The sequence below is a fragment of the Nyctibius grandis genome, chromosome 4 (assembly GCF_013368605.1).
Source record: "Nyctibius grandis isolate bNycGra1 chromosome 4, bNycGra1.pri, whole genome shotgun sequence".
Taxonomy (NCBI): Eukaryota; Metazoa; Chordata; class Aves; order Nyctibiiformes; family Nyctibiidae; genus Nyctibius; species Nyctibius grandis.
The window spans coordinates 8,642,455-8,659,310 of NC_090661.1; the positions used below are offsets into that span (position 1 = coordinate 8,642,455).

At 33.8% G+C, this 16,856-nt stretch overlaps 1 protein-coding gene across 1 annotated transcript in view; it reads right to left on the reverse strand.

Moving 5' to 3' along the window:
* CCDC73 (coiled-coil domain containing 73) overlaps positions 1 to 16,338 on the reverse strand; it is a 55,844-nt gene extending 39,506 nt beyond the window's left edge. The window contains exons 1-5 of the mRNA XM_068399441.1: positions 16,195 to 16,338; positions 6,471 to 6,542; positions 2,987 to 3,058; positions 2,184 to 2,219; positions 665 to 739 (exon numbers count right to left, since the gene is read on the reverse strand). Of these exons, the coding sequence (XP_068255542.1) occupies positions 665 to 739; positions 2,184 to 2,219; positions 2,987 to 3,058; positions 6,471 to 6,542; positions 16,195 to 16,326 (387 nt within the window). The 5' untranslated portion in view covers positions 16,327 to 16,338. The remainder of the gene's footprint in view (positions 1 to 664; positions 740 to 2,183; positions 2,220 to 2,986; positions 3,059 to 6,470; positions 6,543 to 16,194) is intronic.
* Between the last annotated feature and the right edge of the window lie 518 nt (positions 16,339 to 16,856).

Consider the following 16,856-nt stretch of genomic DNA (forward strand, 5'->3'; position numbering starts at 1 on the left):
GTCTTGAAAAGAAAACTAAATACTAGCTATGTCCCTATGTCTTCCTTTATTTCAAGTAACTGAATCACAGCCACAAGTGCTCCAATGCCATGGAACAATATAAAATATAATACAGAAATAACACCAAGCTGCACCAGAGTAAACTGCGTTTATCTGACAATTTTAGTTTTACTGACAAACAGGCATTGGAAAGCCCTGAATTAAGTGGTAAATACAGAAACCTCCTAGCGAAACAAAGGAAAATAATAAAAAACAGAGGCAGCACTGTGAGTTGGAGGCCCAGTATGAATACCTGTTTCTGTTTAGGAGTCCAAACCCAGAGTTTTCAGACAGGTGAGAAGTAAGAAGACAAGAATAGAAAGAAAGAGGAAGACTACGGAAATGAAAAGAAAGCACATTTCACACACTATTTGGACTTTTACTGAGTCTGCAGTTCTTCTGGAAGACAAGAACTTTAGCTGGAAGGCTAACTTAAAGTAGTCTTGACACTGAAGACAAGAAGAGAAACTCAGTGTTAGAAAGTGAGGTGTACATGTACTAGAAAGATTAAATGAGAAGACCTTAAAGAACTTCTTAAAAACAACTATTTTCTTACCAGTGAAAAAACCTAAAGCCAAAACACTTGCATACCAAGGAAAGTTATTTAACAAAAATAATAGTTTACCTGTAATGCTTTTAATGCTTCTTTCAGTCCATCAATTTCTTTTTCTTTTGTTTCTACAGCAAGTTGATATTTTCCCTTTCAACAAAAGTTGTACTTCAGGATTTGGGCAAAACAAATGCATTTACAACAAGAATTTATCAACAAGAATGATACGAAAATAAAGCAGTACTCCGCTATGACAGAACAATACATTGGTGAAAACAGGTGAAAATTCAGCTAGGTAATTTTAAAATGTACATAGATATTGCTATGAAGAGAAAAGCAAAAACACAATAGTATATTTTCACCATATTAAATCAGGTAAGAATCTTGGGCAGCAATGAGTACAATGGAGAGCAGAATCTAGATATCAAAGAACACACCAGGGAAAACAAATACATCCATTCAACCACCCCTGCATGTTCCATTTGTTTCTAACATCGTGCTGGCTGTGCAATCTCCTGAAACCACCTTGATGAATAAAAGTACATGTTATATAAATTGGAGTAAAAATTGGTCTTTGTATTCAAACTCTGTCCTGAAACGTTACAGCTTAATTTATTCTTTCAGTTACTTTGGTATAAAGTACTGAAAGTACTATTTGATTCAATTGAAGCATTTAGATAAAATAAAAATCAGCACACAATTTAATTCTGAAACAGTAGCTGTCATTGAAAATACAAATCAAGGACTACTACGTAGGTATGTGCAGACAAACAGGATGTCTTAACAGGAACGAACTTCAAATACATGCAAGAAAATAACTGGACCAGATAGTATAAATGCAGCAAACGATATAGTTTACTTTGATGTACTTTCAAAACAATTTCACCTGTTTTCAAATTTCTGTGCAAGTTTTTACGAAACATATAGCGTACTCATCCACTCCTAATCATTGGGAAACTTAAGTGAAACAATAGAGCCCACGTGCAGACATTTATTGGCTTCACTGTTTCAAAGAGGCTCCTAGTATACCAAATGCAAATCCTTTATTCGGAAGAGGAAGCAGGCACTCAGCTTGGTACAAAAACTCATGTCGTTAAGAAAAATCCCAGAAATTCAGGCTTAAGAATATCTTTCTTCAGTTTAGTTCAAGTTCGTTAGGAAACCAGCTCAGATAAATCAATACAAGCCCCATTAAAATCTAGTTTTACTAAACCAGTTAGAATTGTTATTTTTCACTACTACATGAAAAAGGCTTATATGACAATTTGTCCCAAACCCCCAAAATAAGGTAAATTTTTGTATAGCTTCAATATAGAACTATCAAAGAACACTTATTCCCCAACTGATTTTTAGCATAAGCAGACTTCAACGTAACATTTCACAAGTAATTAAAAACTTCTACAGGCTATAAACAAACAAAAAAAAAGTAACAAAGGTTATAGAGAAATCTATTTTGCAAAGGCCATAGCAAGAAAAATAATTTAATTGTAATATACTCAGTTTATACTTAGAACATGTTCCGTAAGTTATATGCATTATTATTTGCTTATGTGCTTCACTGCATGACAAATAACAAGTAATTGTAACAGACTACCTTTTCTTCTTCCATGGCAAACATCCTTGTCTGTAACTTGTTTGTCAGTGGCATACAAAGAAAAAAAAAAATGAAACAACAAATCAATACAGCACGAGATTAATTTTATTCATGCAACTTGACAAAATATAGTTATATTACCCTGCATAGTGTACTTCGTTTTTTTCTGTAACTATAGAGTCACAAGCAGCAAGCTTGTGAATCACAAATTATTTTTTCAAGAAAGAACAACCTAATTGCTTGTCAGTTTCTTTTTTGTGTGATATGATCATGATGCAGCATTAGTGACAAATTCTTGATTACCATGTGCAAAAGTTTCAGTTCCTGTGACTGTTCTCTGCAAGTTCTTTCAGCACTCATATTTGTTGATTATATATTATGGAGAAAAAAACACAACCCCGATTTGAAAGACTCAAACACATTTTCAAATGTTGAACAGAGTAAGTTATGTGGCAGATCTTTTACCATTGTTTATGATTCTAACCTTGCAGAGGACATGCCATCTTATAGAGAGGGAAAAAAAAAAAACCACAAAAAAAACAGATCAAAAGAAGCATTATCTTCTCTAGGAATTTTTTGAAAAATAAAATTGAAGAATCCAGGAAGAGTGGCTTACTGGGAAGAACTGTCAAAATACAGGCACTTTGTGTTTGGAAGGAAGGAAAAGACCTGATTTCTTTGAGCTGTACATTCTAACATTTTATATGCAACAGAAAAATATTTTAATAGCAACTAATAACTTGCTATTATGCCATCATATTTTAAAATCTCATTGTCAAAGCTAGAAGGTCTTATTTTGCTACCTGTTTTTTAAAAGCTGCCATGGCTTCTTTGTTTTGTTGGTGCAATGTGGCCGTCTGATGCTGCAGAGTTTCCTGCTCATCCAAAATAACAATAGTGTGTTTTAAATATTATCTTTCAGCAAACCATATATATAGTATTTCAAGAAAAAACCTGATCCCTTGTTAAATATTTTTAGAAAGACATGATTGATGAAACAAAACGCAAAGACTAAAAAGAGACATTTGTTAACTGGTAATCATCTTTTTGGTAGCAGCTTCTCTTTAATTCATGACAGATAACAATTCTCACCTCTGGAATTCAGATTTGTTGTTGCAAGGACTTCTATAAGCAACTCTTACCCATCCTATCAATCTGCAGGAGCAATCCAACACCCATTGCCATCTTAAGACAGTATATTGACACAGTTCTAGGTAGCTATAATAGAATTTTAATTTTAATCTCCATTAAAAAAATATAATCCCATTTAAAAAAACAATTTGTTATTCTGTTTTTATTTAGTCATTTAACAAACTACATGAAAGAGCTTAAGGAGGGCAGAAAAGACTAAGCATAAGGTGATAGTGCAAGATTTTTATCATTGTACTGCCTGGCTTTACTCTCATCATAGAAACAAGAAAATTAGTTAAAGATGTACTATTATTTTTATTGTTGTTATTATTTCATATCATAACCTCTTAGATGAATACTACACTCTGCAAGTTGGAAATCTTTAACATCTTTAAGCATCACATTCCTATACAAGATAGGACACTCCCCCCTCCAACTGAGGTGAAGTAATAAGGAAGATATGTTTGTAAGATCAGGTTTTTTAAGTTCAAGACATTAAAAAACATTAGGTAAAGGTAGTCAAGAGGCTTTGTCCTCGAACAGCTATCTCAAAATACAGATGAGTGTTTAGCTAAGAAATATTAGTGCGAAGTAGGAAGTGACTGCACAAAATTAAATATAAATTGAGAATGACTGAGAGAAAATAAATTGATCATGCTTCACACACAAGAAGTCTAATTTCTTCTTCTGCCTTAACTGAGAAACTGAGAGTTTTTCAGACATAAAGCCCATTCCAAAATTGCTACTTTCCCCAGCAAATTGGTATTGCTTTCAAGTTCCACAAGTGAGAGCTGTTGCCCTTTGATACAAGAGAAGAGTCTGTGGAGGTAGGGGGTTTTATATTCATGGACATACTCATTAATTCATTGTAAGATAGGTAGAGAAAGTTTTGATTTGCATCTAACAAACAATACTACATGAACTACATGAATGTTTTCACATTCAAAAATGTGAAAACAAAAGTCTTGAGGAACGTTTTCCTCAAGTTGTCACTTAGAACTGTGTTCAAAGACACAGGTTTTCTAGCGGGTAAGGGGCATACCAAGTACACTAGAAAGCCAGAAAGGGTATGGCAGTGACAGCAAATCAACTATTCTCAGTGGAGTATTCCTACTCACCACAGGAATAAAATTTTATATGCACAGTACTGTACAATTAAGATGACACTTCTTTAGATTATAGGACTCAAGCCAATATCATATAATAATTTATGTAGCTGTAAGTTTGGTTTCACAGAACAGTTAACCTTTGTACAATTTTGTCATTGTTGTAATTAATAACTGGAAATACACATTACTGAGCTCTTCATAACATACCACAGTCTTCCTTGTACTGTATGTTCAAGTGATGGATTTTACTATTAAAAAAAGAGACTTAGAAGTTTCTACAAATATTCACTTCCTAACAGGCCTCACAGCCAAGACTATTAAATAAAATGATTATATGTAACTTTCTCAGAAATTCAGTTTTGGAATAAATTTTCCATACATGCCATCTATGTGTGGTGCAGGGAGAGTAAAGAACAAAGTTACTTTTTAAAAATATAAGCAAAATCACCTTTGATATTGTGATGTTATAGTAAGCATAATGAGTATACTCACTAGATTTAAAAGAATATTTTCTCCAGTCATTCTGTTTTCCCTACTCTGGCATATTTTTTTTCAAGAACAGCAACAGTATTCGTAAAACACAAAGATTTGCTTTAAAGTTGTAATATTAAACCAGAAACTTAGCTCAAGTCATGTCTTTATTTTAACTAGTTTGCTAAATTTAGGGTAAAATAAAATATATACTGAATCACAAATGTCGACTGAAAGGGATATCTCTGAAGGAAAAAATGTAACAGAACCTTTGATAAAGCAGGGGAAGCTGTCTACCTAGTGAACTACTATTGAGGTCAATATGATTCTGCATTCAGAAACCATCAGGTCACAAATTCAATTTAAATGTCATACTTAGCATTTTCATCTTACTGGAATCTCCAGAATTGGAAACTCATATTAGTTTGTTCCTTTGAAGTTCCAGAGTTCTACATATGTGTTCACATGAAGTTCTTAAAATCTACAACTCATTGTTTACATTAGGTTTGCCATGTGCCAATGTTAAATGCAAAGTGCAGAAAAAAAGAGTTCACCTAACTGCCTGTAAGTCCCATCTTTTTACTACCTGTAAATTAAATTGCTGTTAATTTAATGTCTCAGAATGAATGGAAATCATTCCTTTTGAACCCAGATTAGTAAGAACTGCAATGCTAGGTTAAGAAAAGCAAAGAAGAGTTACAAATTGAAAGCACTGTTGCTTTTACAAATATAAAATGTTTCCTGTTTCTGTGTGCACATATATATCTTTCAGAAAAAAAAGCACATAGTATTATTAATTTAAGATGGTTAGGATGAACTCCAAGATGAAGTAGTCTTCCTTTACTACTAAGATGTTAAATATCCCAAGATCAAGGATAGACCTGAAATTATTGTTTTTTCTGTGATCGTAAAATATACAGAGTGAAGCCTTTTATCTTGTGACCTAGTGACAGGGGTCATAGGTTTGATTGTATTAGAGAAAGGAATGGATTTCCTATGAAAGCATAACCTCAGAAGCCCTAACCCTAAGAAGAATGTTAGACTGACTTTACTGAAAACTTCATTCTGAGCATTTAAAAGCTGACAAACCACATTTAAGTATGTCTAACATAAGTTTCTGTTTAAAATAATTTTTTGGAAAAATTCTCACCCCCCAAAACATTGCAAGTGAACTTGTTTGTGCAAGTGCACTGGTACTTGCACTTGCCAAAGCCAAGCATAATCTAGAAAAGCTGCTGCGTAGCTTCCCCCGCACTAACGTGTTAACATGGCTCATGTTAAGCTAAACGTCTTGTTGCTTCAATATTTACATCCCTTTTGACTGAAGATTTCCAGTCATGCCAAATATTACATGGTACTCTCTTGTTAATCAGATTTCTAGGTTGGGCGCAATCCAAATCAATATAAAAACTACAGAAGTTCATGGCTAGACAATAAACTATTGGCTACCACATCCTACTATTAGAAATAACAATAGCCTTAAAAAGGGGAATTGTACCAAATCACAATCTGTATCAATATTATATTCAAATTAAATCCCAGCAGTTAAAATACTAAAACCATGTAGGAAAGTTACCTTCTGCCATTCAAGTTCCTGTTTCTCTACAACATTTTTACTTATTTGATCTTCATAATTAATCTCCGTTTCCTATTTTAAAAAAAAAAAAAAAAAAAATCAAATTTACATAAGACAGTACCTGCAAATCAAACACAAACATAAGTTGTGTATTCATACTCTTCTTCCTTTACAGTCCAGTACACAGAAGAGTATGTGCCTACACACTGCACAGCAAAAGAGGAAACAAAGGCTCTCTGGATGTGGTAAAATAGCCCATGAGTTCAGCAGTTTTGGACAGAAAATTTGCAGAATAAATAACTTAGATTGAAATGCATAGCAGAAGATTAGGAGCTAGGATTATAGCTCTGAATTAGCATGAACAGTTCCCTCTTCATACATATGGTCTTCTGCATCTTACAACAAAACCAGACTCAAATGGAATAAGCCAGACTTGACTTCACAGTCGAAAAATGATTGAATATTCTGATGAACCAAGTCAAAATACTGAGATGAAGAGAAATTCAGCAAGCTGCAATTAGTGCTTCAAGAATCAATTGTTAGTCAATGATAATCATGGCTAATGAGTCAGAATCTTTGGTACATCTTAATTATTCAACTCAAAGCATTTGAATCTTTATTCTTTTTGACATCTCTCAGGACAACTGAAAGTTTGTGTCAGCAATTACTTCTGTTATTATGGAAAAAGTGAAATATTGTCATAACCTTCCATGCCAAGAAGCCTCCTGACCTACCACATGAAATTGAGAAGTTAAACAGAAGTCATGGATAATCCACACGTATTTTTGGTAAGGTGAGTTACCCGAAAATATGAGAAGTCTAAAGTTTCCTTCACAATCCAGAAGATGGACTAGTAAAAGGAAGGTGCATTACATCTCCCGTTCCTGCAGAAGCACTTTGTCAAGAATCGAACTATTACTGTGATAATAAATGAGACTTATCTGCTGATAATCACATTTGCTAAAAATTTATGGGAATTTTCCTGAAATATTCTGGTATTAAAGTAAAATTTTCCTAACTGGAATCAGCTTTCCTTTTGAGTCAAATTTTTATGAGCACGTGCCTTCCTTTACAAATACAATACTCAAAGGAGGAACAACAGGTTCTCCTATCAAACAGTTGTGACTTCTTGCAAGAAGAGTATTTAGGCTTTTGATATATATCATAAGCAATTCACTGCCAGTGCACTAATAGCATTTATTGAGGTCCTGTTTTGGACACAATCCAATAAGGGCTAAACTGGCTATGTGAGGGTAAGAGAATACTCCCAATACTTCAACTGTGTTCTCTGAATTACTGTATTTTGATGTGCACATTTATGCTTTTTTTGAGTTCAACTTCCCCACTCCAGTTTAAAACCTGCATTCTAAATTGATGAAAAAATAAGCATACTTGAAATGACTCACACCTCAACAGCCCAGACTACTGCAAAAGAAGTGTCTCTAATCCTCAGGGAAACAGCGACAGCTCAAAAAAACAGACATTTATGGATCTCTCTACTAAAAAATTAAAAACAAGCCTCAAAAAGATTATTCTCTTGATATCAGGTTTTATGTAAAATTCTACTGAATTGCAATTCCATGAACGACTATTACCTACCATGGGGCGGGGGGGGGGTGTGGAAATGATCAGTTTTTAATATAAGTATATTTACAACACTTCAACAATTTGTGCAAAACTGTTTTAAAGAAGATTTTGCAACCCTTTTTCATATAATGTTTGATCCATAGTCCCACTGTACTATCAATAGAAATAAAATGGCAAAATATGTCCCAAGGTGATTTAAAGTAGGTTTTTGACATTGACATCTTTTATCGGTTTTAGGGTCAAAACTGACTTCCTTGATTAACAGGCAGTTTACAAGCACATGTGTGGACAGAAATAACACACACTTCTATCCACAGGAGGCTACTCCTAAGTATTTCAAGAGTTACTTGTGGGATCTAAAAAGACACCTCAACACTCCCATGAATTTTACATATAAAATATTGAACATACACTTAAAATTAATATTTGGCTCACAGAGAACTAGAGAAAAGTACTTTAGCTTTTTCTTCTCTGATATGTATCAGTAGAATATAGATGGAGAAGAGACCTAGAGATTTCATATGCCTTATGGTAAAAAAAAAATAATTAAGAGAATTGAAAAGATTATCAATGCTTCCCAGTTCTGTCATAACAAATAATACTTTGGAGTTGCAATGAATTTGTTTTCTGATACCCATCTATAAGTACTGAATGAAAATACATCTCCCTAAGTTCCCTGAAGTGATAAAAACAAGTGAAGTTGACTTATAGCTTCTTATAGAAGTGTAATCTTAAGCAATTTATGCCATCAAGCAACAAATGCTATTACAATGATATATTATTAGCAAAAGGCTTGTTCAAAATTGTAAGAAGTAAGGATTATAAAATCTGACCCTTAAAGACACCATGTAAATTATTCCTAAACTAATAAAAACGCGCTGAAGTGGTATTCTTCCCTAACTCCAGACTACGTATTTCTACCACTCCCCTGTGCAGGCACTAGCACATGTAAGGATACTTCAGAGACAAAACCAAGATTTTGATCCCATTATCCCATGGATCAGATCTAGCCCCCTTGAACACAAGAATCTGTACCAGTGCAACAGAAGCAACAGTAACATGTTGCTGCAGGAGAGGCAGCATGGACTTCGATCAACATAATGGACAGTAAAACTGCTCCCAGAATACCTGAAGTGCCTGCACAATTGAGTCCTAATATGCTTTTTCATAACATGCTAGCTAATTTTTCAAGTATATATTTTGAAAACACGCAAACTAATCACACTGATTATTGCATTTCTTCAGGTTCAATGCATATAGCTGACTCTCTTCTTCTTCGTAACCTGATCTACTTTGGTGTACTTGTCATAAGCCAAAAGCTCAAGTTTAGAGCATTTACAAAACAAACTCCAAACTGCAACTAGCATCAGAAAAGAAATACAGCTTTGAAGATAAAGTGGTAACAGAGATAAAAAAGCTTAACATATGCACTGTGATTCTGACCTCACTAAAATTTATGGCAAATATATCACTAATTTAAATGGTTGTTGGAGATCAACAAGTATCTATCCATATTAAACTTACCATGAAATAAAGGGAAAAGAATGTAACATTTTAAAGGGGAGCAACGTAGCAGATACTAGTGTTACAAATTCTTGACAAAGAAAACTTCAATTCAAATAGACTGGGCTTACCAAAATGCAACAGTTACCTAAATGAAACCAAGCCTTTGGTGTATATAAAAAAGAAGTAATGTTAGTACAAAACAACACGAACATTTAATAAACAATGGAACTGGCAGACTATTTGTAATCAAGCATATACACAATTTCAATTTTAAAATGTGTAAGTATTTCAAATCCTAATGAGGACACTGAAAAGAAAATACAGAAATATATTTTTGTGCAGATACTTGGTTTAAAATTTTACAGTTGTTCTAAGAAACAGCATGATAAAATTTAAGACATTTATAATTGTTAACTCCCACATCCATACCGAACACTTTACATTTAACTAAATAAATACAATAATGCAAGTTTGAAAACTGCATTAAATCCCATTTTAAGTGAATGCTTTGAATTCTAAAGAGGGTAAGAACTGAAGTCCTAGGTGAACAACACTCCTTCAACTTACTCCCAAATTATAAAAGAAAATCTGGAAGCTATCAAAAATGTGTATATATGTAACTACTGTTGGAAAAAATAAACATCATAAATACTTAAACTGAGGATGACAATTACATGATAAAATGTGAATCGCTAACAATTATAAGCCTTATCCATCATTTTTATTTCTTTCAAAGGACATTTATAGTTTACCCATTTTGAATTGAAAGCTTTTAAAACTTGTGTGAAGCACTTTTTTTTTAGAAGTTCCACCAGCTGTTTAATAAGACAAAAACATTTCTGTTATACTTAGGAGAATAATATTGTATATAACTTTGATGAGGTATCAAAAAACCACAAAACCTTAAAAGTGTTCATTTTTTATTAGATGCCTTAGGACTACATGGATTTAAGTGTTTTTATAAAAAAGACTACCATAACAATAAAAGAGGAGTAATTTGATGGTTTATTTACTCGTAATAACCTTTAGAAAGTGTCAAGCCTTCTTTAAAGTGTTTGCTTGAGGCTGTAGTTTTACAAGATGGGCTGTGGATTGGTCAAGCCCCCTCGATTCTTGACCCTGAACAGATTTAGGAAGAGAGTACAGCTGGCTCATGTCCAAGCAGCCAAAACTGCTGCTAGGTACTTTTATTATCTTTTTTGAACTCATAATCTACCTCCTACAAAACTGCACATCCAATTTCTCATGCAGGTCAATCAAATAGTACTCATAGAAAGTACAGTTTCTGATTGTTTCATACTATAATTAGAATACCCTTCATGAACTAAACAGTCCAGTACAACTTTTAGGAATCTGCATGAATATCCTTCTTAAGTTTTGTTCCCAGGACAAAGGGAGAGAAAATATTTATAACAGCTTTATTCTAACATCCATTCCTGATAGAATATTTTTGGATCTTAATAGTTATGACAGTTAACCAAAACCTCTAGTAAGCATGTATTTGGAATTTATTCTCAAAACGTGTCGTTTTTCAGAAGCAGAGAAACAGAAATGTATGCCAACCACCTCTTTTCCTTTGGAAATCTCATTGCTCTGTCCTTAGTTCCACTGCATAGGCTGCAATTGCTCTAATTAAATAAATGCTCTATTTAAATAAATTTCATCTATCTAAATATATTCCTTTAAATATTTGCAATGATACTTATAATGCTCTTTCTCCAACTTCAAGTAGTCAGTTCGTAATCAAAAGCCACGTTATTTGCTAACACAGAAGCTATAAACTAACAAGCACACTGCTTACTGACTTGAATAACAATGTTGTGAATGTCACACACATGAGATCCATAAGCTTCAGTACTGCTTATTCTTTTATATCCACATACTTTTTTTTTCTTTTTTTTTAATATTCAGCTTTCTTTGTTTCTGCCATTTTTCTAAAAAGTATCTTAATTTACACTAAGACAGAAAATCCAATTATAAGACCGTTAGGATTGTTTGTTCTGTTTCTCTGCAGCCTGTTAGTGGTGTCTTCTTTGTCAGCTTCTAGGTAACAAACATAAAAAAGCCACCCACATTTCTATTCTGTGTTATTTTACCATTGTTTCTCTCCCCCCAATTTCCTCTTTTTCCTCTATTCTTTAAGAAAATCAAATTAAGCTCTTCACCATTCTTATTCTTTGTTAGCAGTTAGAATTGTTCCTTGCAATAAACCTCACCAAAATATTTCTTTTCCCTAGCATCCTCTTTATTTCTAGAAAATGTTTCTTCCTTACTTTCTAATATGGTAATTGTCCTCATGAATGGAAACTTCAAAATACAGAATTAAAATATTTCTTTCTTTCATGATTCTATACATATCTTATGCAGCAGCCTGAAGACAGCATAAAACCAAGCTCTTTTTCATTAGAAAAAAAATAAAAGCTTTATTTCTGCAACAGTTTCATTCAATCTCACGTTTTTGGTCACTGTAGATTATTGTTTTCACAGAGCTGCCTATATAGCTACAGCAGGTACCTCTGGTGCCCTTTTTAACTTTTCTGCTATTCCACATATCTGAAGGTGGTGGTTCTCCTGCAAAACACACCTCCAACAAGGTTTAGCTTTGGGTGATTTGTGATTCTTTTTTTTTTAGATCTAGATATAGCCCAACCAATATGACTGTTATGATCATAACTGGCATGTCCACCAATATTATAATACCACTAATAACTCAAGTTTAGTCCTTCTACTTTGCTCCTTCTAATAAGTAAGTTTATGATTTCATCAACTTTCTTCACTTAATGTCTCAAAAACCAATTTGCCTTTTGGGCCCAAGTTACATTTCCATACACTAACCTTATACTGCCACTTTCAATTTTCATCTCAACACCGAACTCCACTTGCTCATCTTCTCTGTGAAACACTACTAATTAGATGAGCTAGCTCTGCACAATTATGTACATTTCTTCCATTCTGGAACAGAGTAGCTCAGGTCTCCTGAGCTACAATGTGCTATATGGTGCCATGCTGTGCAGTGCAAACTCCTTCATAGCTGCCAGAAAGCAAAAGTACATTTTAGGAATGGGAGAGAGTAGTTAAGGGTCAGCAAAGCTCCTTCATGTCCACCCTCTAAGAAAAACCTACAAATAGGCCACTGTGCTGAAGAACTTGGATTAGAACAGCCAAAGCCATAGCAAAGCTAGAGTAAGCGCAATGGAGATAAACTTGCTCAAATCTGAAAGGAAGAACACATACAGCTCTGCAGCACTAGGGTGAGCTACAGCTTCTGAGAACAGCAACCAGAAAAAACTCGAGGTGAGGTGTTGTGGGAGCCATAATGTCTGCGCAATGACAACAGACATGATCCAGGATTCCTCCCTTTTAGCAAATAAGTGACTGAATATCCTTCTTGTAATTTCGTTCTCAATGACTGCTCACTGGCCATCAGCATGAAAGTGGGTAAGAGCAAAAAGGAGGTCTAATTTATATCAAAACAGAAGAAGACAGAAGACAGAAAGGGACAGAAACAAGGAAAAACAGGGAAAAGAAAGAGGAGAAAAAGAGCATTAGGGGCAGGGAAGGAGACTAGAGTCAACAGCAGCAAAATGATAGGACCAACTAGCCTTTACAGAACATTCTTGTCCACAACATGGAACTGATTCCAGAAGTCCTGAGACCCTGCATCCCTGTGCTGCAAGCACAGATATGAAATTCCCTGGCAAATCAGACATGACATCCTCACTTCCAGTAGCAAGGTGCTCGATGAGTGGGAAAACTGGCAAAAAAATAGGAGGACATTGAAACTATTGGAGTGTGAAGTAATCCCTGGGGGCCAGGGGGAAAGAGTAATATCATTTTTTGTATCTTCTAATTGCATACATATTCATATCAAGTCAATTTGTATTGAGAACAAAGACTCTATAAACCACCAAAGGAATAAAGTGAAACTGTATCAAGTATAATAATTTAAGGAAAGTATTCTCCAGAATAAACATGCACAGCTACCATTAACTGGGATTTCATCTGTAGAATAGCAGAACAGTCACTTAAAGAAAAATTCAGAATTATGAGCAACACCTGTACATTATTTCTGCTTTGAGAGTTTAACTACAGCTATATGTTTAACCACAGCTATATGTTCAACCAAGAAAAGTGAAAAACAGATAGATGCTTTGGAGTAACTCAATGCATTTATTTAAATAAGCATACTCAGAAAAATGAAAATTCTACTTTAAAATAGTATCTTATGGTATCAAGTATGGATTATATCAAATCTCTCAAAATATTTTAATACTTAATTTGTTTTAAGAGTTTAATTGTTATCTGTGTAGCTTCGCACAGATAATCTCATCTGCAAATTTACTTTTATTAATTTGAATTTATACTGCAGCACAACCATTCAAGGCAGTTTATTAAACTCAAAATACATGATTGCTGCTGTCCTGAAGAGGCTCCTGTCTAAGTGACAAGCAAGACCAACACAATGGGAAGAAAAACAGAAGCAAACAGAGGTAAAATACCTTGTCTAAGGTCAAGCCACAAATCAAACACAAAATTGAGAGTAAAATCCACTATACTGGCTCTACTGCCTCCATCAGGCTATCAGTCTACTGTGAGCCTCACAAGCAACTTGGAAAAGAAATGGCAAAAGTAGTAAGAAAAGAGCAGAACTAACTTTTACTTCGCTTTCTTATGTAGCAGATGACACAATTTAAGTTTGAGTGTTTTGTTCTTCTCCATGGAAAAACTACCACAGTGCAAGACAAACACTGTAACTCTCCGAGTTAGCACTGGATTTTGGTCAATGCACTACCTTTTTCTCAGGGCTGATTATAAATTTATGGAATAATCTTGTGGTGGTTGGATTTGTAATAGATTCATAGCTAAAATCAGGAGAGGATCTTGTAGCATCTTTTTTTTCTTTTTTTCTTTTTTTTTTTTTAAGCAAAAACATCCATACAGAGTTCTACTTAAAAAAACAGAAGTGAATGGCACTAGGCATGGCCATATTATTTTATAATCCTTGCTTGTTCAAAATATTAATGTTTTATATTCGAAATTTCAAACATACTAAGCAAGCAGCCCTTAATGATTGTTAAAGCAAAGCAAATAACAAAAATACATGCAGAGACACTTTAAGATTTCAAATTGAGTAGCTGTAAAATGCGTAACTGTTTTTTTTTGTTTTACTTAAATTACTTAAATTTCTATCTACAAACAGGTAAATTTTTTTTTTTTAGCATGAAGGTAGACACATGTTTTAGAAATTGAAGGCCATGTCTTAACTATGGGATTGGGTCTTGGCATTAGCATCAATTTTGAAACTAAAACCACCATTAAGCAAAAAAATTCCTCACCCTCGTGAGGTAACCTTTTATAAAACCACAGTCACTTACTCCTGTAGTATAGTAGACACAAAACAGACAAACAAAACCAAAAAATCCCAAAGGATGGAACTCCATGGCACTCTATAAACATTTTAGGCTCTAAGTGCATTAAATATGCAAAGTTAGCAACGTAAATGGCATTTATCTTATAAGGAAAAGTACACTCCAATAATTATTATGAACTTTAAATTCTTCACACTTTACTTTTTAATACGAAACTAGTTAGACTAGTCTAAACACTACCATAGTAACAGAAGTCTGGGGATCACACTGTAGTGAATTTCAACAATACTGCACCAAGAAAGCAGGATCATGTAGCTTTTTTCTTGGATTTTTTTTATGGCAGTCATTCTTTTGTTTATGGTTTTTAAAGAGAGGATTATAGCATTTAACTTAGATCAAAATAAGCATAAATCAAGCATGTCATCAATACTAATATTTTAAAAGTAATAATACACATCTTTTGAACAGGTCAAATTCATCAAATGCAGAAAGAATTACTTTAGGACTTTCAAAAATACAAAAGTTCAGAAACACTAAAGGGAGAAATCGAAACAAATGTTTACATACATACAACTGAAAAATTAACTACAGCAAAATATAGCTGCCTTCAACAGTACAGAAACAATTTAACCTTAGTATTACAAGATGACTCAACTCATATTTCAAAAACAAAACACCCCTTGCCCCAATACTCAATGTGCTGTTATTGTAGGGCTCTAGTAGCAATTAAAAAATAGTGAAAAAAAGTGGATTTGGTTATCACAGTAGCTCTTTGCCCTCTTAGGGAATTCTGAAAACCACAAGTAAACAGACAAAAATAAGTCAAAACCACTGTTTTTTTGGCAAACGGTAAATCAATCTATTAAATCAGAAAGACTTATGGACTTAGCAGTTACATCGACTGTCTGTCTTTCCTTTGCACATCAAACGCTGCTCTTAAAGAGAACTACAATGAAATACAAAAATTTACTGTAGATAATTTTTGTCAATAGTCTGGTGATCAACTGTGGAGACTTTGTACGTTATTATAGGAAAGCCAAATTCATTCCCATGCAACCCTGTTGTCTTTGTGCTGTTTACAAAAAATTTCTAATGCAGACACTGCCTAAACCCATGATATTTTTAAACAAAATCCTCATTGGTGAATTACTTAAAATACCGCATGAAGTTTACCCACACTTATGCAGAATTTTCTATGATTACACAGAGGGAGACAGAAATAAGACAAAGAAACACTAAAAAAAAAATATAAACACATTTACCCTTCTTATACGTAGTTCTTCTATTGCCTCCAATAAACTCGTTTTAAAGTCTAATAGTCGAATGGAAAGTAATGTCTCTGATGGACTTTGAAGAGTAGAGTCAAGTGCCTGTGTTTTAAAGTCTTCATCCATCTTTAGAACTTGTTTCTGCAAAATAAAGAAGTGTATTTCCTCTTCAGTTTATCTTTAAGAGAATATTCAAACTGCAAAACTTGCAAATGTGGAAGCAAATTATTTTTGCAAAGAGTAAAACTACTAGTTATAGCCATTGTGCAATCAACAATATTTTCATTTTAAATTAGTGTGCGATTTCATAAAAGAAAACAAAGAGCTTTATCATTAATTCACCACATTCATATATTTTTCCTCTTTATTTTTAGCTTGGTTTTAGTTTTAAACAAAGACTGAGATGAGCATGAAAAAGGAAGTAGTACGGGGTTTTTTTTTCCAGAGCTCCTGCCCTGCACTGGCGTGAAGGTACTGCAACTAACACATTAAACCATGAAAAAGTATACTACCACCTACCTTCAAGATTTCAAAAATCACAAGACAGGCTCAGTTTTAAAGGAGACCTTCAGACTGGCTTGAAATTATGAACTGAAGGCAATATTCATGGTTTCTGCTTCTGAATTTTAACAAGAAAACTTTTTGCTTCTGTTCCC